Source organism: Bubalus bubalis, chromosome 4 (assembly GCF_019923935.1).
Source record: "Bubalus bubalis isolate 160015118507 breed Murrah chromosome 4, NDDB_SH_1, whole genome shotgun sequence".
Classification (NCBI taxonomy): domain Eukaryota; kingdom Metazoa; phylum Chordata; class Mammalia; order Artiodactyla; family Bovidae; genus Bubalus; species Bubalus bubalis.
Window position 1 is genome coordinate 147999508 of NC_059160.1, and position 27763 is coordinate 148027270.

Consider the following 27763-nt stretch of genomic DNA (forward strand, 5'->3'; position numbering starts at 1 on the left):
AGGCATAGAAACATTTCTGTCTCTGTATATTTGAAACCTCTGATATCTGTTTGCGTATTTATTTAACTAAAGATAGGCTTTGGGGATTGGCATTGCATTTCATATAGAAGCGCTAAAGGGGGTATTAGTGAGACCCGCCCATTGGAGTGTAGTGGGGACAGGAGTAAACCTGAGTCACTGCCAGTCTGTCACTGTTAGGCCTTTGGATATTGTTTCTGATGAACAAAAGAGCCCACCACGACTGTGGCAGCTCCTATTTGAATTTTATAGTAAGGGAATTTATTACCTTCCCTCTCTTCTGCTTAGATTGGGTTTGGGGTATTGAAGATCTTAGTGTGTCCTAAAATTAAGAATACTTTTTTAGGCAAGGATTTTAGGGAAAAACTAAGACACGTGCACATGTGTGCACAAACACAGTGTTAAGACAAGTTGTTAGTCCTTTAATCAGTTGTTGCTACTCCTGTTGCCCACTGTTTGCTTCACCCCAACATGCTAAATACTCATCAGGAGATTTAGATATCAGCACAGTAAGTAAAATATCAAGATAAATATAAAAGGCAATCAGAAAGGAAAGCTTTTTCATTCAGGGAGCTTAGAATATTCTAAGTATTATATTTAGTACTTGCAGTTCCCTAGTCTGTAGTAGTCTATCAACCTTAGCACTTCTGGATCTTTAGTAAATGCTTTCCTTTTTTGTAGAAAAATTTCAGATTTACAGAAAAGTTGAAAGAATAGTACTAGTGGACATTGAAATTTCCTTTATATAGATTCACTGATTAACATTTTGCCAAAGTATGCTTTTTTTCCCCCACGGAACCTTTTGAGATATCATTGACACTTTATCCATAAAAAGTGCAGCATATGTCTTCCAAGAATAAAAACATTTTTCTGTATAACCATAATATGTTTATTACTCAAGAAGTTTAACATTGATCCAGTGCTAATAACGAATACACAGTGCATTGAAACATATCATAGATGGGATTGTTGACTCAAGAAAAAATTTTTCTGCCCACTTTAAAGATAAATACATTTTTCCCTCTTGAAGATAAGTTTGAAGGGAAAGTGTGTGCCATTTATTCTATGCAGTTGAGTGGTATATATATGTTACAGTGCAGGAAGTAATAATGTGCTTGAGGTGGGCAGCTTTCATCAATGAAAATCTGTTGAAAGACATGGTCTGTTTACCTTATTGGTGCTTCAAAGAATATTTCATCTGTGCATGTGTGTAATATGTGTTTATATACCTCATGTTTTTGTTCTAATGCTTGCTAACATTTGTAGAGAATTTTATCAGTAAGAAATAAGATGTTGTGTGCCATGTATCATAAGAACTGTTAGATTTGATTCTTAATAATTTTTCTCATCCTCCTCTTAGACAAGCTATACTCATAAACTGCCCAGCTTCATTGTTGGAAGGAAATAAATATTTTTGGTATTTCAGTGTTACTTTTGACTTCATGTTTATATTAGCTGGAGGGCAAACATTTAGGTGGTTTTCACAATTACCCATGCTTTGCTTTGATAGGCATAACAAGGGATTATTTGATATTTCACTGGCAAGTGGTCCAGTAGATATCTCTTTTTGGACTTCTTATTCATCCATTTGGCTAGGGTTTTTTAAATGGGATAATAATATGAAGTTTCACAGTGTTTCAGTCAATAGTTATTCCCTACCTCATCCCGTTTGTCTTCTGTTTTTTATTTTGTTTTCTTTTTTCTTCCCCAAATCGTGACCCTGATGCTAGATTCCACACAGTCATCTGCTTTCAACTCAGTATTGAGACCAGGACTTCAACTTTGTACATCAAATTCTGTTCCTTGATTCAGTGCCCATTCTGCCAATTGAAATTGATTTTTGCTTTATCTTTAAAGTGTTGTCCCATTTTTAACTTTCTAATTCCCTTGTGACTATTGCTCCTGTCTAGGAGAAGCGATAGGTTTTTATATTGCAAGAAACAGACTAGAAAGTGAACAATGATCTGTGATACAAGTCAAAGAACGAAGGTTTATAAGGGCTTAAAATATTTTTTAAATCAAAACATTTGGTCCCCAAAGCCTACAGTGCAGTGAAATACAAGATAAATATTTCCTAATAAAATGTCCCTTTCGTTGAAAATATAGTGAACTAATCAGCTAGTTTTAAACTTTATCTGATGTCTAAGAGTTACCAGTTGTATATGATAAGCTTTTTGAAAAATGTATATTCATTCTAGAAAACTGGTTTAACTATCAATTAGTCATGTAGCTCCAGAGAGTAAAACAACCCAGTCCAGCCTTTGAGTCCAGCCTTAATAAGATTAATATGCATGCCTGGGTTCTTTTTTTTTTTTTTTTAATTAAAATTATTTTTTAGTTTATTTTTAGTTAAAGGATAATTGCTTTACAATATTGTGTTGGTTTCTGCATATATCAACATGAATCAGCCATAGGTATACATATGCCCCTCCCTCTTGAGCCTCCCTCCCACATCCCACCCATCCCACCCCTTTAGGTTGTTACAGAGCTCTGGTTTGAGTTTCCTGAGTCCTGTGGTAAATTCTCATTGACTGTCTACTTTACATATGGGAGTATATATGTTTCCATGTTATTCTCTCCATTTATCTCACCCTGTCCTTCCTCCCCCACCCCCGTGTCCCTAAGTCTGTCCTCTATGTCTGCATCTCCATTGCTACTCTGTAAGTAGGTTCATCAGTACCGTCTTTCTAGATTCCATGTGTATGCGTTACTGTATGATATTTGTTTTTCTCTTTCTGACTGACTTCACTCTGTAATAGGCTCCAGGTTCATCCACCTCATTAGCACTGACTCAAATGTGTTCCTTTTTATGGCTGAGTAATATTCCATGAACATTATGAAAAGGCAAACATTATGAAAGAGGAACTCCCCAGGTCAGTAGGTGCCCAATATGCTACTGGAGATCAGAAGAGAAATAACTCCAGAAAGAATGAAGGGATGGAGCCAAAGCAAAAAGAATACTCAGCTGTGGATGTGATTGGTGATAGAAGCAAGGTCCAATGCTGTAAAGAGCAATATTGCATAGGAACCTGGAATGTCAGGTCCATGAATCAAGGCAAATTGGAAGTGGTCAAACAGGAGATGGCAAGAGTGAACATTGACATTCTAGGAATCAGTGAACTAAAATGGACTGGAATGGGTGAATTTAGCTCAGATGACCATTATGCTTTTGAACTGTGGTGTTGGAGAAGACTCTTGAGAGTCCCTTGGACTGCAAAGAGATCCAACCAGTCCATTCTGAAGGCGATCAGCCCTGGGATTTCTTTGGAAGGAATGATGCTAAAGCTGAAACTCCAGTACTTTGGCCACCTCATGCGAAGAGTTGACTCTTGGGAAAGACTCTGATGCTGGGAGGGATTGGGGGCAGGAGGAGAAGGGGACGGCGGAGGATGAGATGGCTGGATGGCATCACTGACTCGATGGACGTGAGTCTGGGTGAACTCCAGGAGTTGGTGTTGTACAGGGAGGCCTGGTGTGCTGCGGTTCATGGGGTCGCAAAGAGTTGGACACGACTGAGCAACTGAACTAAACTAAACTAAACTAAATATTCCATTGTATATGTGTATTACAGCTTCTTTATCTATTCATCTCTTGATGATCATCTAGGTTGCTTCCGTGTCCAAGCTATTTGTAAATAGTGCTGCAGTAAACATTAGGGTATGTGTCGTCTTCAATTTTGGTTTCCTCAGGGTGTATGCCTAGTAGTGGGATTGCTGGATCATATGGTAGTTTTATTCCTAGTTTTTTAAGGAATCTCCATACTATCTTCCAAAGTGGCTATCAGTTCAATTCAGTTCAGTTGCTCAGTCATGTCTGACTCTTTGTGACCCCATGGACTGCAGCACCCCAGGCTTGGCTTGATTTACATTTCCACCAATAGTGTAAGGAGGGTTCCCTTTACTCCACACCCTCTTCAGCATTTATTGTTTGTAGATTTTTTAAAATGATAGCCATTCTGACTGGTGTAAGGTGATATCTCACAGTAGTTTTGATTTGTATTTCTCTGATAATGAACAGTGTTGAGTATCATTTCAGGTGTTTATTAGTCATCTGTATGTCTTCTTTGGAGAAATGTCTGTTTAGGTCTTTTGCTCACTTTTTCATTGGATTGTTTGCTTTTCTAATATTGAGTTGTATGAGCTGCTTGTATATTTTGGAAATTAATTGTTTGTAGGTTGTTTCATTTGCTATTATTTTCTACAATTCTGAAGGTTGTTTTTTCACCTTGTTTATAGTTTCCTTTCATGTCTGGGTTCTGAACATGAAATCTGTCTTTTTATCAAAAGGAAACAAGCACGCTTTTCTGTTTGACTTTAACTCCACAGTGTTTATGGAAGCAGTTTATTCTGTTTGGAAAGTTCCTCACAACAGTTTCTTGAATCAACATATTTCTTTGGAGGAGTAGATGCATTTTCTTTGCTTCTTTCCAGTCAAACAAGAAACAAAGTTAAGCCCTTTAATTGTCACCCAAAATTGTCAGCTCTAACTCAGTGATATTAAAAGCCTCTGGCAACACCATATCCAACAACTGTAGATACTTGGCCATTTTCAAATGCACATTGAACAGTTTCCAAAATTGACTGTAAACTAGACCATAAAACAAGTTTTGGAAGATTCAACATTGTTTAAAACAATAAGAAAAGTAAGAAACAATCTTGTGAAATGTTTTATTTAATCTAATATCCAGAATTTGGGGGGATCCTGTATCCACTGTTATTACTCAGAGCCTCCTACATAAATCGTTGCATCGGAAATTTCTTTTAGAACTTTGTGCTAGAAAATATTTTGCCTTTCCTGACAAGTTGTTATGATTTCTCTCTACTATTATTGAGAATTATCACTGATTGTGCTGTCTTTTTGTCTTGGAGGCTAAGAAGCCATAATAGTTTTTTATTGTTGCCCAATGACACCCCACTCCAATACTCTTGCCTGGGAAATCCCATGGACGGAGGAGCCTGGTAGGCTGCAGTCCATGGGGTCGCGAAGAGTCGAACATGACTGAGCGACTTCACTTTCACTTTTCACTTTCATGCACTGGAGAAGGAAATGGCAACCCACTCCAGTGTTCTTGCCTGGAGAATCCCAGGGACGGGGGAGCCTGGTAGGCTGCTGTCTGTGGGGTCATACAGAGTCAGATACGACTGATGTGACTTAGCAGCAGCAGCAAGAAGTTACAACAAACTTCGTGGCTTAAAACAACAGAAATTTATTATCTTATATAGGTAAGTAGGTTAGAAGTCCAGTATAAGTCTCAATGGGCTAAAACCAAGGCGTCAGCAAGTCTGCATTTCTTTATGGAGGCTCCAGGGGAGAACCCGTTTCCTTGCCTTTTCCAGCTTCAGAAGCTACCTGCTTGCCATGACTCTCTTTTCTCTAGTGACACTGGGGAGAGTCCTTCTTGGTCTTTGTCAAACTGGCATCTCTCTGGTTCTCTATAGCCACATCTTCTATTTGAAAGTCCCTTTGATACCATTAGTTCTCTCCAGGATAATCTCCTATTCTAAACTCAGTTTATTGGCAACCTTAATTCCATCGGGAACCATAATTTCCCTTTGCCAGTAATATGCCCACAAAATCCAGAGATTGGGACATAGACATTGTGCATGAGGATGTTGATATTCTGGTTGCCACAGAGACTTAAAGCTAAATATGGAACTTAATTTAGCATCTGTTTGATGAACCACATAAAAACTTCTTTTAATCTCAGTTTTTGTTTTCTGATATTTTTATTTTTTTTGGTCTTGGTTTTTTAATTTCAACTTCAGATTAAAAAAAAAATTGCCACCATTTTATGGAGTGATTGTGCTGTTGTTGCCTCATATTCTTTGTAGAACAGATGAAGAATAAATAAAGTATTTTGAAAACTTAGACCTTGTATATGTTTAGAAGATGGAGAGGATGCTAGTGGGCAGTGGTAAGGGCCTATCTTGTATATAGGTAAGGATCTGCCAGTCTCTCAATCTCAGTCTTAACTGTGTAAAGTTGTGATCAGAACTGTTAATTAAGATAGCACTGTTTACAATAGCCGAGACATGAAAACAACTTAAATGTCTATCAACAGATGAATGGATAAAGAACATGTGTACAGGCATTAAAAGGAATGCAAATTCCATTTGCAGCAACATGGATAGACCTAGAGATTATCATACTAAGCAAAATAAGTGAGAAAGATAAAGACAAATATCAGATGATATCACTTATATATGGAATCTAAAATATGACATATAGGAACATCTGAGAAACAAAACAGATTCACAGACATAGAGAACAGACTTGTGGTTGCAAGCGGGAGGGGTGTGGGAGAGGGAAGGATTGGGAGTTTGAGATTAGGAGATCCAAACTATTATGCATAGGATGGGTAAATAACAAAGTCCGACTGTATAGCAGAGGCAACTGTATTCAATATCCTGTAATAAACCATAATGGAAAATGAATATGAAAAAAATTATATATATATGACTGAGTCACTTTGCTATACAGCAGAAATTAAACAGAACATTGTAAATCAACTATGCTATGCTATGCTAAGTCACTTCAGTCGTGTCCGACTCGGTGTGACCCCATAGATGGCAGCCCATCAGGCTCCCCTATCCCTGAGATTCTCCAGGCAAGAACACTGGAGTGGGTTGCCATTTCCTTCTCCAATGCATGAAAGTGAAAAGTGAAAGGGAAGTTGCTCAGTCGTGTCCGACTCCCAGTGACCCCATGGACTGCAGCCTACCAGGCTCCTCCGTCCATGGGATTTTCCAGGCAAGAGTACTGGAGTGGGGTGCCATTGCCTTCTCCAAAAATCAACTATACTTCGATAAAAAAAAATGTTTTAAAAGTATTGTTAGCTAAGAGATTGGCCCCCATGTGATCCCTAAACAGATGGAGAGATCAGCTGGAGTCAGAGTGGGCTGAAGACTATTCTGAGTTGAGTGTTTTCAGTTTGAATTATATATGAAAATCATCTTCACTTTCATATTAGGTCTTATTACCCTTTGTACTGCCCGAATACCTTTAATGACTACTATTCTTTTGTATTAATTTTAAGAAATGTATTTATTATTTGAAGCTATACTCTGGGGCAGTTTCGTAAGAATATTTTTAAAAATCAAGAAAATTAAAATAAATCTCCTTCACTAAAGATAATAAAAGGGGGAAAGTTTATCCAAATCTGTGTATCTATATGAGGCCAGAGTGCTAAGAACAAATAAGACTTATGAGTGTTTTAAAATTTCCAATTAGTTGAAGCTGGATTTGTTGTTCTTGTAATACTCTTGTTGGATAAAGTCTGGAAGGAATGAAGGGAAAAACTAGTCAGCTAGTACATGATTCTTTTGCTCATATTCCAGATTGAGATTGACTATTAAGCAGGACAACTACATTGGGAATGCAGGCAGCATGTTTATTTTGTTTTTAATTTGGTACAATAACTTATTATAAATGAAAAAGGAATTCTTAAACAAAATAGCTGTTTTCCTCTTACTTTTTCATTTTATGTTTTGGTCTTCTTAAGTGTATTATACTTACATAACACATGGGAGGGTAGAGAGTGATTTTTATAGCAGCTGTTATGTCCCTCTCATTGCAGAGGAATAAAAAGGGTCTGTAGTTATTTATATTTGTGAGTGGTAGCTACATTCTTTTTCATTATTAGCTGAAACTAGAATGAAAATGAAAGTCACAGAAGGCTTACTTCTGGTTTGAAATCATTTACTTCATTAATACAAGAAAGACATGACACAACTTCTCACTACTACTTCTTTTCCCCCATTTGTTTTATCCTAAGCTAAGAAAAGAATAAAGCAAATCTGTTAACTAAAAGGCAAAGTATAGAATCAATATAGGAGTATAAGTTGCTGAAATTTTGTATATAATGATATTTATCCCCTTTCTATCCTAGCTTTTCTCTTGCATTTTAAAGGTTTCAGAAAAATAAATCTGCTATACTTTACTTTAAAAAAGAGAGATGATAACAACAAGATATTTGGGGGTCAGTACATATTACATTTATGTTAATTATTTTTCTTTTTCCACTTTTATTTGGAAAATTTTCAAATCTACAGAAAACTTGTAGAGATTACAATATTCAATCTTACATCCTTTACCTAGATTCATCAATTATTATTTTGCCACTTTTGCTTTATCTCTCTCTCTTTACACACACATGTGGATATATGTACACACACTCACTATTATTTATTATTTTCTGATTTATTTGACAGTGTCAGGCATCATAATCCTTCACCTCTAAATGTTTCAACCATGTTTTTCCTAAGAATGATATTATTCTCCTGCTCTGGTTCAAAATACAGAATCTGATTTTACTTTTTCATGACTCCTGTCTATTACCTGTGTTTTATCGGCATTTAAGAACAAGGGAAGCAGTAAGGGGAATTATTAATAGTAGCCACCCACTTCCCAAGTTATTCACCACTGTGCATCTTTCAGAAACCAAGTGTCAAAATGAAAAATAGAGATTGATTTTCAAACCTAAACAAAGTAATTGATGGACAAGACTCCTGTAGCATTAAAGTAAGCCAAATTTCTTAAGATAGTACATGCAGTTGAGTCATTTCCCCAAATACCTATTAGTATTTATTTTCAGATATTCATAGAATTTTAGAGTTGAAAGAGCCCTGCAGTATATGTTGTATAACTCATTCATTTTATAGATAAGAAGAGCTAAAGTTTAAGGTCATATACTAGAGATTAGAATCTGACTTTTCAAACTCTTAATATTCTTTCTTTTATGTCATGTTGCCTCCCTTGATGCTTATGCTGGGGTTTTGATAAATAAGAAAGGTAAAGTGTCCTAACTAATGTATCCCTTGAATCTCGTCTGAATGATTCCAGCAGTGCTTCTCTTGCATCTTGTTATAATGCAAATTATGATTCAGTAAGTCTGAGATGGGGCTTGAGAATGTACGTTTCTAACATATTCCTCTGATGCTGATGCTGCAGATTCGTGAACTACATGTTGAGTAGCAGTTGTCTAGAACCAGCTCAGAAATATCATAGCCCCTGGGCATCAGCAAAGTACAAAAAACTAAAAAATACTTCTGTTATATAAAGCATAAAGAATAATATAACTAACACCTTTTTCCTTATCATCAAGCCAAAATAAAATACTTATTAAAAAAAGTTTCTGTTTTCCTAACTTCTATGCCACATTAGAGAAGGGAGTTTTATCCCAATACATTAATTTATAGATGCATCTACCTATTTCCCTAACATTGGTTTATACTGAGACTCTACAGACTTTAATGGTATTTTAGAAGGAGATATTAATTCAGGGGATGAAAAGAACCATAGCCAAATTGAACTGTGAATCAAAAAACACAACCAGTGAAGTTCTATTTTTACTCTCAATTCAAAGATCTTTTAAATCATCTATGTTTATTCATTTAACAAATACTTATTGAGAGTTCACACTCCCATGTAGTTTACATGCTGATTTCATTCCTTTATATCTAAATGTATGCTGCTTTGAATTATCTAAATGATTATCAAGAGGTACAAATGCTAGATTTTATGGGACAGTGAGTTCTTTAAGGGTTTTGCATTTGGATTTTTTGTTGTTGTTTAAAAAATACTTAGTGGCCATCTCAATACAACGTGGAATACATTTGTACTCACAGCAGCTAAAAATAAAATAGACATTTCATATATATGAAGAAATGGGCACTCTGAGTATCTCCCAGAATTCTTATAGAACTTATAATTACTTATTACTTGGATTAGTTTAGCAGTAATATAACAAGGCAAAGTCATAAAAAATGTTAAGGAAACTCAAATATAAGGAAGAAGACAACTCAGTTAGATAAATATTTATTAAGCTTCTGCTTTCTCCTCATGTAGAGGGGTAGAGTACCAACATATAAAGAAAGGAAGGCAGTCTTCAGGGCGATCATTACTCTGAAAGGGAGGCAGGCAGCTAAACAGGTAATTAGAATACAATGTGACAAATGAAAACAGATATGGACAAAATCTAGGAGCAGTGCAGGAAAGTTGCAGAGGAAATAGAATTAGAGAATGTAATATATTTTTTAAATGATTAAAGAAACAATTCAGAATTTCTGTAAAAGAAAATGGATAGATAACATGATAATATAGAATCCAGGTGAAAGGTATAAAAGTGTTCACTATAAAATTCAACTTTGCTCTTTGAAGATTCATCATAAAATATTAGATAAAATAATAATTGTAAAAACAGTATGATATAGTGGAGCCACAGTTTTTACTTTTCTTATGAGTGTAGGTTCTTAATAAATAGAAGGAAAGGAACAAAATAGAAAAGAACTTCCCAGTTCTCTGTGGGGAAGGGAGATTGTCACTTAAGAAAAGCAGAAATGCCTTCATATCATTAATGTGTCTGTCTTGAGATCCAAGGGAGTAAAACTGCATCCATTAAGGAAAATGTAGCAACCATCAGGGTGTAAGCACATTCTGAGTGTAGGTGTAGAATTGCCTCTGATACTAGGGGTTTTGAGTACACAGTGAAATTTTAGCAGATATTAGAGTCTAGTTCTTAACCAGTATAAACTGTAGGTTGTAATTTTGGGGTGATACCAAAATCTTAAATAGAAACATTGTTTATCAATTAATTTAATTCATACTAAATTAACTTAATAAGTAGTGATATACTAGAAATTCTGGTAATATTTTCAAGTTTAGAACCTAGATATATATTTCAAAAGCTAACCTAAGATAATATAATGAGCGTTTTTTAATTGAATTTCTTTAAAACTTTTTTTTTTTTTTTTTTTTGCTTGTGCTGTGAGGCAGGTGGGATATTAGTTCCCCAACCAGGAATCAAACCCACGGCCCCTGCATTGGAAATGTGGAGTCTTAACCACTGGACCACCAGGGAAGACTGAGCATTTCTTGACACCATTAAAAAATGTGGTGTGTGTTAGTCACTCAGTCATTTCCAACTCTTTGTGACCACATGGACTGTAGCCTGCCCGGCTCCTCTGTCCATGGAGTTCTCCAGGCAAGAATACTGGAGTGGGTTGATATTTGTATTTACTTGGATTTAAAAATGACCTTTATGTCAATTCATATTATGTTGAATGATATGATATACAACTAGTTATGTTTAAGGTTTGAATGCTCTGATTATTTTAGTCTATTGTTGGATCAGCAATGAAGATTTTGTGACTAAGTGCCTTTATATACATGTATGCTATTATATGGGCTTCCAAGGTGGCGTTAGTGTAAAGAACCCGCCTGCAGTGCAGGAGATGTAAGAGATACAGGTTCGATCCCTGGGTCAGAAAGATCTCCTAGAGGAGGGCATGGCAACCCACTTCAATATTCTTGCCTGGATACTCCCATGGACTGAAGACCCCGGCAGGCTACAGTCCACAGGATCGCAAAGAGCTGGACACAGCTGAGGCAACTTAGCACACATGCACACGTTATTCTTTAAATGTATCTTTATATACATTTGATCCTCAAAGCACTATGAACTGTTGAACAAGTATTACTTTTTGAATACCTTATTGATAATTTGGAAGCTAGATTTGATTTCCTAATTAGAAAACTGATGTTGAAAGATACAATGAAAGCCTTTCATATTGCCTTGTTTTGTAGATGTGAAATTCTCTTGAAGGTCAAAGGTATATAAATTGAATCATGACTTTCAATATGAAGAACAATATATTGTAATGGGGAAATGTTGTCAACGTTATAATAAAATGTAGGAACCATTTAAAATACCATATTCAACGACAAATAATTTTCTAATATTAAACTGTATTCTGTAATTTAGCTTACAGAATATAATTACCACTTTCACTTAAACTGTATCAGAAACTTTGCTTCCTTGGTGAGTTATTGAGAGAAGAATAAAATATGCCCTGTAACCCATTAAATGTTTTTAATAGTGCTTTCTGAAGAGGTTTTCTTTAAACCTTCAGATTTCTAGCTTTAACATCACAAGGTGTTATATTGTATGGTATGATCTCCTGGAAAAGGAAATGGCAACCCACTCCAGTATTGTTGCCTAGGAAATCCCATGGACAGAGGAGCCTGGTGGGCTACAGTCTGTGGGGTTGCAGAAGAGTCAGACATGACTTAGCGGTTGAATAACAACAATCTCTTTGTTTAGAGATAGTTGTGACTTTTGAAATGTGTTAAATTTATTAAATTTTTGTAAATAAGAGGCATTTAAAGAGATTGATTTGAGATTTTTTTGTGTGGGGGGCAGGGGGGCGGGGGGTTGAGGAGTTTCTTTTGGCCACACCACATGGCATGTTGAATCTTAGTTCCCAGACAAGGGATCGAACCCAACCCCCCACACTAGAAGCACAGAATCTTAACTGTTGGGCCTCCAAGGAGGTCCCTGTTCAGAATTTATATTTCTGAATGTCTTAAAATTTTCGTAGAATGTTGGTCATTCAAACATTGTCATAGTTATACTTTTATTTATCCTTAAGTGAAATCAGCCTTGTGAAATAGTTTTGTTGTCATTGCTGTTTTTATTTAACAACTGGGGAAACTGAGACTTGAGGGTCAAATCAAGATTTCAGCTGGCCCCAACTCTTTTAACTGCAGCATTTCCTCCTGTATCAGATCTTGAGGATTTGAAGTCTCATTTTACTATATATACTAAAATAGTGAGAAATTATTGGCGATGCAGTGCTTCAACGGTTTTATTATATCAAGGATATGGATAAAAACTGATGCCAAATTGTAGACACTGTTATAGGTGTGCCTTGCTTTGTTGTTGTTTAGTCCCTGAGTCGTGTCTGACTTTTTGTGACCCCTGGACTATGGCCCACCAGGCTCCTCTGTCCATGGGATTTCCCAGGCAAGAATATTGGAGTGGGTTGCCATTTCCTTCTCCAGGGGATCTTCCCAACCCAGGGGTGTCTTGCTTTAGAACAACTAAAATACTTTTACACTGTTAATCCTAGTATACTTGTAGGCACTGGATTTTAGAGGTATGGAAAAGTTGTTGAAACCTGGGTACTCTGATCTTAAAGAAAAGAGACTTTATTTGACATATCTAAACTCATGATAATAGTGAGGCTATTTCTAACTTGGTTTTAGCCATGGATAAGTGTGTGTGTGTGTGTGTGTGTGTGTGTGTGTGTGTGTATAGTTATTCCATCTTAAGCTTTTTGACATAACTAATATAGTATTTGTTATATAGTTTGACACAGGTAACAAATATTTGCTTCCTAATGAAATTAGGTCCCAAGATTTTAATAAATAAAGGGAACTGTGTTAATATGGAAGTACCTTTTTCCTCTTTCTTTTTTCCTCTCTTTATTCTTCTGTTTCCCAGCTTCTGCTTTAATGTCCAACTGACTGAATATTTATCGGTTATTGACAGGATATTTAGACTTGACAGTCTTCCTAAGTTGCTGGCAGGAATATGTTGCTAAGTTTGCTCTTCTGAACAATGAATGGTACATGTAGGAGAATCGCATAACTCATGATAGAACTAAAGGATCTGAAACTTAGTTTTGACATGAATTTAGTAATTTGCTCTAGGGTCATGGAATATATTTTTATAATTCTAAAGTTTCATTTTTAAAATTATCTTAAGTCTTATGACTTGGGAAAATAAAGTGATAGTATTTTGTAGTCAGACTCTAACTTAATAATGCTAGCATTTTTCTTTTCCTGGGGTTAGGATTTAAGGGTGATGGTTATAATACCAGGGCAGATGTTACACCTTCCTTTAGTTTCACTAGAAGCCCCTGTTTTTCCTAAAGGTTCTCAAATACTTATCAAAGGTACAGACTGTTTCATACCAAAGATGTAAACTTGTGTTTCTTTTCAAGGGACCGTGTTGGCACCACATCACTGTTTATCTGGCATCGATTGCCTAGAGGTTTACTTTTTCTCTGATGATTTCTGCTCATTCTGAATATTTACTTTCTTAACCTTAATCTTGTTCTCTGCCTATGAAATTTAAATATGTGAATAATGCATACTATTTACCTGAGTGTTTTTCTTTTTTAACTTTTTGACATATTTTTAAAACATTCAGCACAAATCAAGTATTTATTAAACTCTTCCTATTTTCTTGTGATTTATTAAGAATATACAGTTTAAACAGCAACATATATTCAATCTAGGAGAGACATGAAATACAGTTTAGAATACCAATGCCTCTTTGGTCTTGAATCCTTTTTGTTTTTGTTTTTGTCTTTGTTTTGCTTTTGTTTGTTGTTGTTATTGTTGCCATATTTCAAAGAAAAAGGGCAACAACAAAATCTGTTTTGTTCCCAGTGTCCTTATTAGACTATAGGCTATCAAAAGGTTTAAAGAAAAAAAAGGGCCCATATGTGTGCGTGAACACTTAAGAAGTAATATTGTGTAATTGTCAATGTCATTATAGAAGTGATTTGGAAGGACTTTGGGAAAGTGAACTCTCTCAAAACAGTGCAGGTAGGCTTCTACAGCAAAGGTCAGCAAACATTTTCTTAAAGGGCCATATGATAAATATTTGGGGCTTTGTGGGCCATATGGTCTCTGTTGCAACTACCCAACTCTCCGGCAACTGCACGGCTACTCAATTCTTCTGTCGTAGTGTCAAAGTGGGTGCATGAGCTCTAGATAGTAAGTAAATAAATGAGTTTGGTTGTGTTCTAGTAAAACTTCATTTACAAAAGCAGGTGGATAAACAGCCATGTTTTTATTTAGTTCTCTGCCTCACAAACACATCATTTATTATTGTTGATAATCTTTAAAATAGAGGACTTCCTGTTTTAAAATGGCCTAGAAGATGTATACTGAAATATTTTCAGGTAAAGCAGTATGATGTTTGGAATTTCCTTTAAGATACTCTGTTGAAAAAACTGGGTGGTATAGATGAACCAGGTTTGACAAAATTTTGGTAAATACAGAAGCAGGTGATGGGTGAATGGAAGAAATTCACCATGCTATGTTTTCTACTTCTGTGTAAGTTTGAAAAAGTTCATATTAAAAAGTTACCACTTGAATAAATGATGGCCCAATAAAGGGCAGCAGTTTCTCCCTCTCTTGGGGGAAGGAGAATAAGAAACAGAAATATAAGCTCCATCTTCAGTACAAACAGAGAGATCTCTGCAATCCCAAAGCACAATATATGAAGAATGACTGCAGATCTGCTGCTGCTGCTAAGCCACTTCAGTCATGTCCGACTCTGCAACCCCACAGACGGCAGCCCACCAGGCTCCCCCGTCCCTGGGATTCTACAGGCAAGAACACTAGAGTGGGTTGCCATTTCCTTCTCCAGTGCGTGAAAGTGAAGTCGCTCAGTCATGTCTGACCCTTAGCGACCCCATGGACTGCAGCTTACCAGGCTCCTCCGTCCATGGGATTTTCAAGCAAGAGTACTGGAGTGGGGTACCATTGCCTTCTCTGACTGCAGATCTAATGAAGGTCAAATAAATGTGTGAGAAGACTTCAAGAGAGGATGCCTGTGGCATGGTTGCAGATCTCCCACAAAGCTGAAAGAGCTTGATTCTTCAAAATAATGGCTGCCCTCAGACTTCTCCAAAGTAGTAGTGAACACTCACACTTTACCAATGAAGTCCTCAAAGAAAGATTAATTTAGGAATCTTATGCCAGTCCAAATAATCATTCAGTATAAACGCAAAGACAAACATTTTTTAACATGCCAACATTTAGAGAGTTTAGCTCTCATGAGTCCTGCCTCTATAAGATGAAGTTCAGCCAACCAAGAAATGAAAGGGAAAATAACATTTAAAGTATTGGTAGTATACATAGAGTCCACTGATCTATAAAATTAAGACTAAAACAAATGTGAAGATTAGATTTTGCAGAGCAGAGTATGAATATTTGAAACTTTGACAATGTAGTAATGATATAACTAACAAAAGCTGGAAGGGTGCAGGACAGAAATGATGTAAAGTAGTGAAACTCCAGTTTTTTAACAAGCTGTGAAAATAAGTCATTTAAAATCAACAAATCCAAGAAGAATTGAGAGAGTAAGATTGACATATATACACTACCGTGTGTAAATTAGATAGCTATTGGGAACCTGCTGTATAGCACAGGGAACTCAGCTTGGTACTTTGTGATGTCCTGGAGGTGTGAAATAGTGGGGTGGGAGGGAGGTTCAAGACAGAATACGTACAGCTGATTCACTTCATTGTACAACAGAAACTAACACAACATTGTAAAGCAGTTGCACTCCAATAAAAAAAAATCAATAAAAGAAAAACGTGGAGTTGAGGGGAGTTATCTGGAGAAACAGTATTCTAAGTAGAGGAATAGTTATTACAAAGGTCCTAGAACAAAAGTATAGCTGGTACATACAAAATATAGCTGGTACAATAGTCATTTAGTATAAAGGCAAAGACAAACTTTTTAACATGCCAACATTTAGGGAATTTAGCTCTTATGAGTCCTACCTCTGTAAGATGAAGTTCAGCCAATCAAGAAATGAAAGGGAAAATGACAGTTAAAGTATTGGTAGTGTGCATAGAAAAGAGCCTAAGGGCTAAAGCAGAATGATTGAGAGGCAGAATGGTAGGAAGTGAAGTCAGAAATAATGGTGGTGGTTTAGTCACTAATTTGGGTGCAGCTCTTGCAACACCCAAGACTGTAACCCACCAGGCTCCTCTGTCCATGAGATTTCCTAGGCAAGAATACTGGTGTAGGTTGCCATTTCCATCTCCATGGGTCTTCCCGACCCAGAGATAGGATCCATGTCTCCTACATTGCAGGCAGTCTCCTGCTGTGCAGGTAGTCTCCTGCTCTGCAGGTAGATTCTTTACCTCTGAGCCACCAGGGAAGCCCAGAGAGATAACAGAGTATTAGATAATATTGGGCCTTAAAGGTAGTTAAAAGAACTTAGATCTTACTCTAAAATAACTACTAGTACAAAAAAACTTCCCATATTAATATTACTAATAGAAGTACACATGTAACTAAAACAAAGCAAACACAAATTGTTTAGTAAACTTTTTAAGAAGAAAGACCAACAACAAAGACAAGAAACAAAAATTTTATGACATAAAGTTTGATGACTGAAAGATTAAATATATGTTATATTAATAAATATACATAGGCTAAACTTCTCTTATTAAAAAAATCCCAGATTAGATCACAAAGAAAACTAGAGTCATTCCTAAAACAAAGAAACTCAGGAAAAATCTGAATGAAGAAAACCTTAAGATATTCTGAGAAAAACAGACTAAAATAGAAAGACAAGTTTCTTGAGTGAAAAGACTCAAAAATCAAAATAGATGTCAAAATCAAAAATAGATGTCAGTTTCCTTTTGTTAATCCATGGAGTTAATAAGATCTCAACTTTGAAACAAACAAGCAAAAATCCCTAACATTTTATTGAGCGCTTCCTCTATGCCAGCCTCTTTCTAAATGCTTTATGTGTATTTATCATTTTGTCTTCATGGCAACTTTATGTGGTAACTACTAGTATTACACTCTGTCCATTTTTCAGTGAAAACTGAGGCACAAAGAAGCTAATGAACTTGCAAAGGCTGCAGTTAGAGTACATTACAGAATCTTAACTCAGGGCTAATTATAAATTCTATGCTCTTAATCCCAATGCAGTGTTACTTTTGAAGCTGATTGGTGTCATGAGTGTGTGTGTGTCTTTGTGCATATGTGTGTAACTAAAAATACTGACTCTGAAGTAAATATGGAGATACAAATAAGCAAAAATAGCAAGGAAAATTCTTAAAGGAAAGTAATAAGGGAAAATACCCCACCCTGCTAGATGTAAAAATATAAAGGTAGAATGTTAAAACGGCAGCTCACTCGGTAAAGAATCTGCCTGCAGTGCAGGAGACCTGCATTCTATTCCTGGGTCAGGCAGATCCCCTGGAGAAGGAAATGGCCACCCACTCCAGTATTCTCGCCTGGAAAATTGTATGGACAGATGAGCCTGTAGTCCATGGGGTTGCAGAAGTCGGGCATGACTTAGTGTCTAAACCGCCACTAGAGCATGAACATACAGATCATTGGACAGAAGAGCCAAATTGATGTAGGTATTTGGGGAATTATAAAGGTAGCATTTAAAATAAGAGGGAAAATGAATTATTAAATATAAGGGATAGCTATGTTATCAGAGGTAAGTTGGATTGCTACTTCTTAACTGACTAAAATTAGTTCCTAATGAATCAAAGATTTAAACCTGAGAAAATAGAGGCCATGGAAGAATTTTATAATATTCTCAAAGTAGGGAAACCCACTAAGATACATGACACAGGCCCCTTAAACCACACAGAAAAGATTGAAAAGTTTGACTCTTAAAACATGAAAATTGTATTCTTACAAAAACACCATTAACAAAGTAAAAATAAAAACAAGGAAATTTTTATAACCAAGGGGTAATTTTCTTAATATTTAAAGACTTTCTACAAAATAATATTTGAGACCAAGATCGAGATTCAAAAAATGGCAAAATATGTAAATACTTTGTGCATAGGAAAACAAATACAACTTAACTCTTAGATTAAAATACGCATAAATTATCACTCAATACAAAAAAAAACGTAAATTACAGTTGTGGTGAAATACTGTTCACCTGCAATATTGGCAACATAACAAAGTTTAATAATAGCCCATTGTTTAGGAGGGCATAGAGACCACATACTCATTTAGTGAATTAGAGTATATTTGATAGGTATGTGAATTCATATAACCTCCATGAAAAACAATTTGGTAATAGCTTTCAAAAGTTGAAGAGCACATATCTTTAACCTAGCACTTTCTCTTGAAGTATTTTGTTCTCAGATATCTGTGCCCACATGTAAGGATATTCATTCAAGTATCATGCTCATGTTTAGTTGCTTCAGTTGTGTCTGACTCCATGGGATTCTCCAGGCAAGAATACTAGAGTGGGTTGCCATGCCTCCTCCAGGGGATCTTCCTGACCCAGGGATTGAACCCAGGTCTCCTGCATTGCAGTCAGGTTCTTTCCCATCTCAGTCATCAGGGAGAATCAAGTATCATGTGTCTATTGACAGACAAGCTTTTATTATTACAATGTATTAAAGAGACAAATGACTAATGGGGCTGTAGCATGCTACCATTTGCATTTTTAAAAATCTCCACAAATGCTTAGACATATATGCACACACTTATATATATATATAAATAGTGTCTGATAGACTATCTGGATTTAACCAGTTACCTCTGGAGAGGAGAACTGAGCAGCTGAGCCACAAGGATGGGAGGAAGACCAATATTTTATGTAAAATAATTAATTTTTTTACTTATTTTTCTTCTTTTGAATTTTATATCATAGACTTGCTTTTTCTGGTCTAACTAAATAAGATAACTTAAACATTTTAAATAAAAGCATCTTGTTAAACCATAGCTAAACATTGTAAGAATTGGTACATATACACAATGGAGTATTACTCAGCCATTAAAAAGAATACATTTGAATCAGTTCTAATGAGGTGGATGAAACTGGAGCCTATTATACAGAGTGAAGTAAGCCAGAAAGAAAAACACCAATACAGTATACTAAGGCATATATATGGAATTTAGAAAGATGGTAACAATAACCCTGTGTACGAGACAGCAAAAGAGACACTGATGTATAGATCAGTCTTATGGACTCTGTGGGAGAGGGAAAGGGTGGGAAGATTTGGGAGAATGGCATTGAAACGTATAATATCATGTATGAAACGAGTCGCCAGTCCAGGTTCAATGCATGATACTGGATGCTTGGGGCTGGTGCACTGGGACGACCCAGAGGGATGGTATGATATGGGAGGGAGGAGGGAGAAGGGTTCAGGATGGGGAACACATGTATACCTGTGGCGGATTCCTTTCGATATTTGGCAAAACTAATACAATATTGTAAAGTTTAAAAATAAAATAAAATTTATTAAAAAAAAAAAAAAAAAAAAAGAATTGATACTTCCGAATTGTGGTGCTGGAGAAGACTCTTGAGTCCCTTGTACAGCAAGGAGATCAAATCTGTCAATCCTAAAGGAAATCAATCCTGAATATTCATTGGAAGGACTGATGCTGAAGCCAAAGCTCCAATACTTTGGCCACCTGATGCAAAGAGCTCCCCTAACTCATTGGAAAAGACCCTGATGCTAGGAAAGATTGAGGGCAGGAGGAGAGAAGAGCTGCAGCAGAGGATGAAATGGATCACCGACTCAATGGACATGAACTTGAACAAACTCCAGGAGATAGTGAAGGACAGGGAAGCCTGGTGTGCTGCAGTCCACAGGGTCACAAAGAGTTTGATACAACTTAGATACTGCACAGCAACAAAGCATCCTAAAGTTATAGTTAAGCCAGTTGAGACCTACAGAGGAGGAGATCCAGGCCCTGTGTATTTTGTATAAAAGATGGTTAGCAGTATTGAGGCCTGGGTTCTAATCCTGATTCTGATATATGGCTCTTTGTAAGTCACTTTCCCTCTCTGAGTCTCAGTTTTCTCATTTGTAGAATGAGTTTGGACTCATCTTTTTCAAAACATCTTTATGGAGCTAAGGATTCTGTGGTCCCCATTAAAAATGTTGAAGCAAAGGATTAGGATTGTAGGATTTACCAGCACACCTGTATTTAACCAGCGCCTTCTTGGATCTCTGAGTAAAATTGAGTTTAACTGAATATTTTGAAACAAAAAATATCTGAAAGTGGCAGTCTACACTAAAGTTGTTATGTATATTAACTTAAAGATTCTCAATGACGGCATCAAAACATGAATGTGTAATGATCAGCTGTGAAGTCTCAAGTGATTTAAGTGGTTTTTTCATTTTTAGAAAACAGTCTTGCATTCAGCATGTTTTCTTAAGCTGGTAAAAAGTAGGAATTTATGATACTAACTTGAAAGATGTCTGTTATACATCATAGTCTTGTTAGGTATCCATTGGCTTAGAGTCCTAAATGACTTTTGTTTGGATTCTTAGAGTGGAATATAATATCTGGCTCTGAGGCTAATATGTTGGTTTTTAGTCCATTAAAGTGTTCTTTTCTTCCTCCTTTAATACTTTTTGAAGCTAGGAAATTAAAAGGTACAAGGGAATAAATTAAGCATTTAGCAAGTCAGAAATGTATTCAGTAATCTTTCTGAAACTTAGTTTAATTGTGAGAGCCTAAATTCTAAACCTAAATCCACAATGACACTACTCTTTGAGGAAGTAGTAAAGGTGGATATTAGTGTGAGTTCCTTCTAATATTCAGAAGATGGTAACAATTAAAGACTCCAGGAGTGAAGTTGCCTGACCAAATTAAAACGAAAAAAGGAGAGTAAACAGGAAGACTAGATGTCTACCCAATAACAGTAGAGTAGTGATATAGCTATTTAATAACTGTCTTATACCTAGTAAAAGATATAAAGGAAATCCAGGTCTAAAAACTAGTAAGAGGAACAAGAAACAAAGTTTTGTTTAGACTTGACAGTGCTTAAAACCAGTATTAAGTGTTTAAAAAACTAGATGAAAAAACAGTTTGTATGGGGGTGTGTGTGTGTGTAAATGTGTTTGTATGAAATCTTGAAATAAACCAAAATGCATCACTAACATCTTAGGATGAAAAGAGTTTGAGAGACTTTTCCTTTATCTGGAGTTTTAAACTTTTCCACTAAAGAATACATATTATGTAAATGATTTAAAAGCTATTATTTATTATATTCATACACATATGCATATAACATTTTTTGTGTGCCCTGACGATGGATGTGTCTTTTTGTATTTTCTAGGTACACCAGAGGCTCTCTTCTTGGCCTAATTTGGGAGTTGTTTATTGCAGTACTGTTGTGCCCTCTGATGGTGAGTTATGGCAAATTGTTTTAATGTCCAGTGCTTTTTTTTTTTCCTTTTTCACTGTTTCCCATTCTCATATTGACATACAAATTTATTTTTCTTAAAAAATAGGCCAGAATCAAAACAATTGGAGAGTTTCAATAAAGAGAGAGTTTCTCCAGTATAAACATATTGTTCATAGTGATGAATCCTCTCAGCTTTTGCTGAAGCGTTTCACTTAGAAACTTCTTGTTTTTATAATATTGTCTAAAATTGTTAAATATTTGGTGTCAGTATCAATAAATATATATTCATTGAGTTATATATATTCAGTGATAACTAAGTCACATTCCAACAGGACTCTTGTACCAGTTTTATTATGGTATTCGGTGGCGAATAATTTGAACTAGTGATTTTATATTGACATTTTTATTATTAATTCTATCATGTAATACAGTTACTATTATCCTATGTACCAATCTGTATGTGCTACATGCTGTGCTTAGTCGCTCAGTCATGTCCGACTCTGCAATCCCTGGACTGTAGCCCACCAGGCTCCTCTATCTGTGGAGATTCTCCAGGCAAGAATACTGGGGTCAGTTTCCATGTCTTTCAATAATTTAACAGTAGTAAAGTTGTTCTGGTGTGTCTGGCTGAATGTTATCCCAGGACATAAATGCTAGTATGTTGACTCTATGTTGTATGAGGGGTTGAAGACAATATTTTTACAAAGGTAAAATGATACATACTTTTGAAAAAAAGAGTTGCTCCCAAAATTCCTATGAATACTATTGTCCTTCTTAAGAAAATCAACTTGTATTACTTATCAAGAAACAGAAGCAGAAAATTATTTTATTTAATGAAATTTGTTGTCCTTTCTGCTCTCAATTTATGTACCTTTCTTATTTAGTACTTCTAAATTAATCTTACTTTAGGCTTGTATAGCATATAAGAAAACTGCTTAACACATAGCTACTTCAGCAGAATTTAGCCAGCAACAGTAAACATCTCTCCCATCACTCGTTCTTCACTAGTGTGAGCACTGCTGGGTCATGCTCCATTAATATACCAAAAGAGGGCTTGATCCTCTCTCTTAAAAACAAGTGCAAAATGCAAAATACTACATCATATACCTGGTGGACTATAGTCCAGGGGGTCGCAAAGAGTCGGACAAGACTGAGCACACACACACACACAAACAATATTATATGTATATATAAAATATATACTGCCTCTCAGTAATTGCCTATTAATTCTGTTGTTTGACAAAATGTTCTAGTTATGACTATAATAGCTGTTGTAAAATATAGAGTACCTTATATGTTTAACCTCCCTACCAAAGCAATCTAAAAGGTTCTCCATTTTCCTGTGTCATAAATACTTTTGAGGATCTGGTAAAAGCTTGACATTCTCTCTCTAGAAGAAAATTTTACATACACATAGGCAGTGTTACATATAATTTCTTAGTGATACAGGCTCTCTCAGCCCAACTCATGGAATCCCTGGTCTCATGAACCTCAACTCAAGAACTGCTTTGGCCACATTGTGCTCACATGTGCACGCACATCCCTGTACCCAGGCCCACGGTCCCTTTCATGAGAGGCAATATGCTTAGAGGTTGTGTTTAGCTTTATAATCAAGATTTGCATCCCAGTTTTCACTTTTAAGCCATGGTTTAATCTTAGACAAAGTAATTGCCTTCTTAAAACCTCCTGCCTTATATGTGAAATGGAGATAGTAATAATTACTACCTCCAAGAGAAAAATGTACTTATCCAACAAAAACTCTTATTGTATAAAGAGTGGTGTGTGTGGTAGTGTTAAAAACCTTAATCAAAACAATGTGATTTAGGCTTCTCATTTTAATTTTTCTATGCCCCAGATCCTCCTTTGTAAAATGACTATCTGAAATTTTTATGACTGTATGGTTTATAGCCTATTTAAAGGCTTTCAAAACTTTCAGGGGTTCCCCTTCATAGTAATGATGAAAATTAAGGATTAAGGATGAGAACAATTCTGCTATAGACAGGTTGAGTATATAATTTATCACCCAACCCAGGACAGTTTTTAGAATACATCGAGGACAACCAGAGTTGTCCTGACAGTTTTAAATGCAGTAAGCCAGGACATGTCTTCACTGTAGGTAAGTCGAGTAAGAACAAGAACAATAGTCTCCCTAGCTGCCTTCATTTCTCTATCCAGAAATAGGCTACTTAATCAGCCTTGTATTGAGAGCTGTGATAAAAAGAAATGTTATTTTGTAGTTAAAAAAAATATAAAATTTCCTTAAAAAAATTGTTTGAGGACAATTAATTTTAGCAGTGAACAGTTATAAAAATTCCTGTTTAATAATAAACATTAATCTGTTTAGCCCAAATATAGATAATATATATAAATTCTTAACCTAAGTAACTAGATATATGCCCTAGTTTTTTTTCTTTGTTTTTTGTCCCATTACCTTTTAAAAAGCTTTATTTATGTATATTTTATGTACCATAAAATTCACCTATCATCATGCAAGCATAATAACAATCCAGCTTTAGACTATTTCCTTACCCCTAAAAGTTCTCCTGTTCCTGTTTTGCAACCAGTCCCTGCTCCTACCCTGAGCCTTAGGCAAACAGTAATCTGCTTTCTCTCTCTGTAGTTAAACCTTTTTTTAAATGTCATATAAATGGACTCATTCAATATGTAGTCTTTTGCATCTAGCCTCTTTTACATATCCTAATGCTTTTGCGGTTCATGCATATTGTAGCATGGTTTGAAGTTCTTTGTTTTTACTGCTGAGTAGAATTCTAATATATGGAAATAAACAAAATACACATTTTGTTTTTTCATTCACCGCATGAAAAACGTTTGGATTGTTTTCCATTTTGGACTATTAAGAGTAATACTGTTATCAACATTTGCTTATAAGTCTTTATATGGATATATGTTTTTATATCTCTTGAGTAGATATTAGGAGTGGGATGTCTGGGTCATATGGTAAGTATATCCGTAATTTCTTTATTGAAGTATCGTTGATTTACACTGTTCCATGTGTACAGCAAAGTGATTCAGTTATGCATACATATATATATTATTTTCAGATTTTTCCTATTATATGTTATTATAGATATTGAATATAGCTCCCTGTGCTGTTCAATAGGTCCTTGGTTTTTTTATGTACTTTATATATGGTAGTTTGTATCTCTTAATTGCAAATTCCCAATTTATCCTTCCCCCTCTTTCCCCTTGGATGCAAGTGTGTTTTCTATGTCTGAGTTCATTTCTATTGCATAAATAAGTTCATTTGCATTTTTTAGACTCCACATATAAATGATATCATACAATATTTGTCTTTGTCTGACTTACTTCACTTAGTACAATAATCTCTAGATCCATCCATGTTACTGCAAATGGCATTGTTTAAACTTTTTATGGCTGAGTAATACTCCATTATTTATGTATGTGCATATATACATATACACCACATCTTCTTTATCCACTCATCTGTTGGTGAATATTTAGGTTGGTTCCACGTCTTGGCTATTGTGAACAGTGCTGCAGTGAACACTGGGGTGCATGTATCTTTTCAAATTAGAGTTTTCATTGTTTCCATATATATGCTCAGTGGTAGGGTTGCTGGAGCTTATGGAAACTCTATTTTACTTTTTTAAGGAACCACCTTAATGTTCTCCATAGCCGATGCACCAATTTACATTTGCACTAACAGTGTAGGAGGTTCTCTTTTCGCTATACCCGCTCCAGCATTTATTATTTATAGATTTTTTGATGATGGCCATTCTCACCAGTGTGAGGTGGTACCTCGTTGTAGTTTTCATTTGCATTTCTCTAATAATTAGTGATGTTGAGCATCTTTCCATGTGCTTCTTGGCCATCTGTATGTCTTCTTTGGAGAAATGCCTATTTAGGTCTTCTGTCCATTTTTTTTTTATTGGGTTGGGGTTTTTTTGGTATTGAGGTATACAAGCTGTTTGCATATTATGGAAATTGAGCCCATTTTGGTCAATTTGTTTGCAGATATTTTCTCCCATTTTGTACATTGTCCTTTTTGTTTTGTTTATGATTTCCTTTGCTGTGCAAAATTTTAAGTTTAATTAGATCCCATTTGTTTATTTTTGTTTTTAGTACCCCAGGAGGTGGATACAAAAAAATATTGCTGTGATTTATGTCAAAGAGTGTTCTGCCTAAATTTTCCTCTAGGAGTTTTATAGTATCTGATCTTTGGGTCTTTCATCCATTTTGAGTTTAATTTTGTATATCGTGTTAGAGAATGTTCTAATTTTACCCTTTTACATATATTTGCTCAGTTTTCCCAGCACCACTTATTGAAGAGACTGTCTTTTCTCCATCGTATTCTTGCCTCCTTTGTCATAGATAAATTGACCGTAAGTGTGTGGGTTTATTTCTGTACCTGCTGTCCTGTTCCATTGATCTATATGTCTCTTTTTGTGCCAGTACATACTGTTTTGATGACTGTGACTTTGTAGTATAGTCTGAAGTCAGGGAGCATGATTCTTCTAGCTCCATTCTTCTTTCTCAAGATTGTTTTTGGCTATTCAGAGTCTTTTGTATTTCCCTACAAATTAAAGACTTTTTTTTTCCAGTTCTGTGAAAAATGTCACTGGTGATTTGACAGGGATTGCATTGAATTTGTACATTGCTTTGGGTAATATGGTCATTTTAACAATGTTGATTCTTCCAGTCTAAGAACACAGCTTATCAGTACAACTGCTTGTGTGGTCTTCAGTTTCTTTCATCATGTACTGAACTTTTTAAGAAACTGCAAAACTGTTTTCCAAAGTGGCTGTCCCACTTTGCATTCCTACCAGTGGTATTTAACTTTTCCAGTCTCCCTATATCCTCCCCAACACTTGGTATAGTCACACTTTTTAAAAAAATTTATTTATTTTAATTGGAGGCTAATTACTTTACAATATTGTATTGGTTTTGCCATACATCAACATGAGTCCACCACGGGTGTACAGGTGTTCCCCATCCTGAACCCTCCTCCCGCCTCCCTCCCTGTACCATCCCTCTGGGTCATCCCAGTGCACCAACCCCAAGCATCCTGTATCCTGCATCACACTTCTTGATAATAGACATTCTAGTGGATTTGTAGTATTATTTCATTGAGGTTTTAATTTGCATTTCACTGATGATCAAGATGTTGGGCATCTTTTAATGTACTCATTAACCATTGAAATATGTTCTTCAGTGAAGTGCCAAACTTCTTGCCTGTTTAAAAAAATTGACTGTCTTAGTATCGATTTGTATGCATTCTTTGTATATTCCAGAAATTTTCACGTTACTTTTAAAATAATTTTGTGGGAAAGGGTGGATTTTTTAAAATCATGTTTTATTATTAATGGCTATTCATATACAGTTGGAAGGAAATTCTGTATTTATTGTCATCACTTATATTGAGGGCATAAACATACCCCACCACTGTCTTTCCTTCTAGCTTTTAAAAACCTAACAACAAAAAGGAAACACAAGTAATAAAATCACAAAAAATGATAGAAACAGAAAACCTCAGTGTTTTAATGTGGGCATGTTTCTCACCAACCTAGATGTGAGGTTGGGAAAGCTGAAACACCTTATTTTGCCATTTTAAAAATATATCCTACAGTTTGAACTTTTTTTTGGTAAGTAGGAGTTTCAGTTTGAAGTACCAAAATATGGTTGAACTTGTTGCATCACAAAAGTCTTTTTGAAGGCTTTTATAAAATTGACTTTCACATTGCTAAGAAAAACAACCATGTGAACTTGGAAAGATGTTTAAACTTTTTGTGCTGACAGTATTTAAACTGTGTTAATGTGGAGCAGAAGTACATTTATATCACAATTCAGATGATGTCATCCATTCTAGGATTGCTATCATTTATTTCAATATTTTGAAGTAAGTTTTGAGGAAATTGGAGACTATGCCATTTCCCTCCAGAGTGTGACTTGGTTAAACTACTGATACTGTTTTAAGGAGTTACTTTCCAATTTTTGTCTGTTAATATACATGTTGATACAAAGAAAAGTCCCTTATATGTGATCTCT

General features: G+C 35.6%; 1 protein-coding gene across 2 annotated transcripts in view; it reads left to right on the forward strand.

Moving 5' to 3' along the window:
* The window catches only part of MCU (mitochondrial calcium uniporter), a 197580-nt gene that overhangs the window by 127474 nt on the left and 42343 nt on the right, over nt 1–27763 (forward strand). For both annotated transcript variants that reach the window (XM_044942241.2, XM_025284711.3), the window contains exon 2: nt 21668–21737. In XM_044942241.2, coding sequence (XP_044798176.1) covers nt 21668–21737 — 70 coding nt within the window. The remainder of the gene's footprint in view (nt 1–21667; nt 21738–27763) is intronic.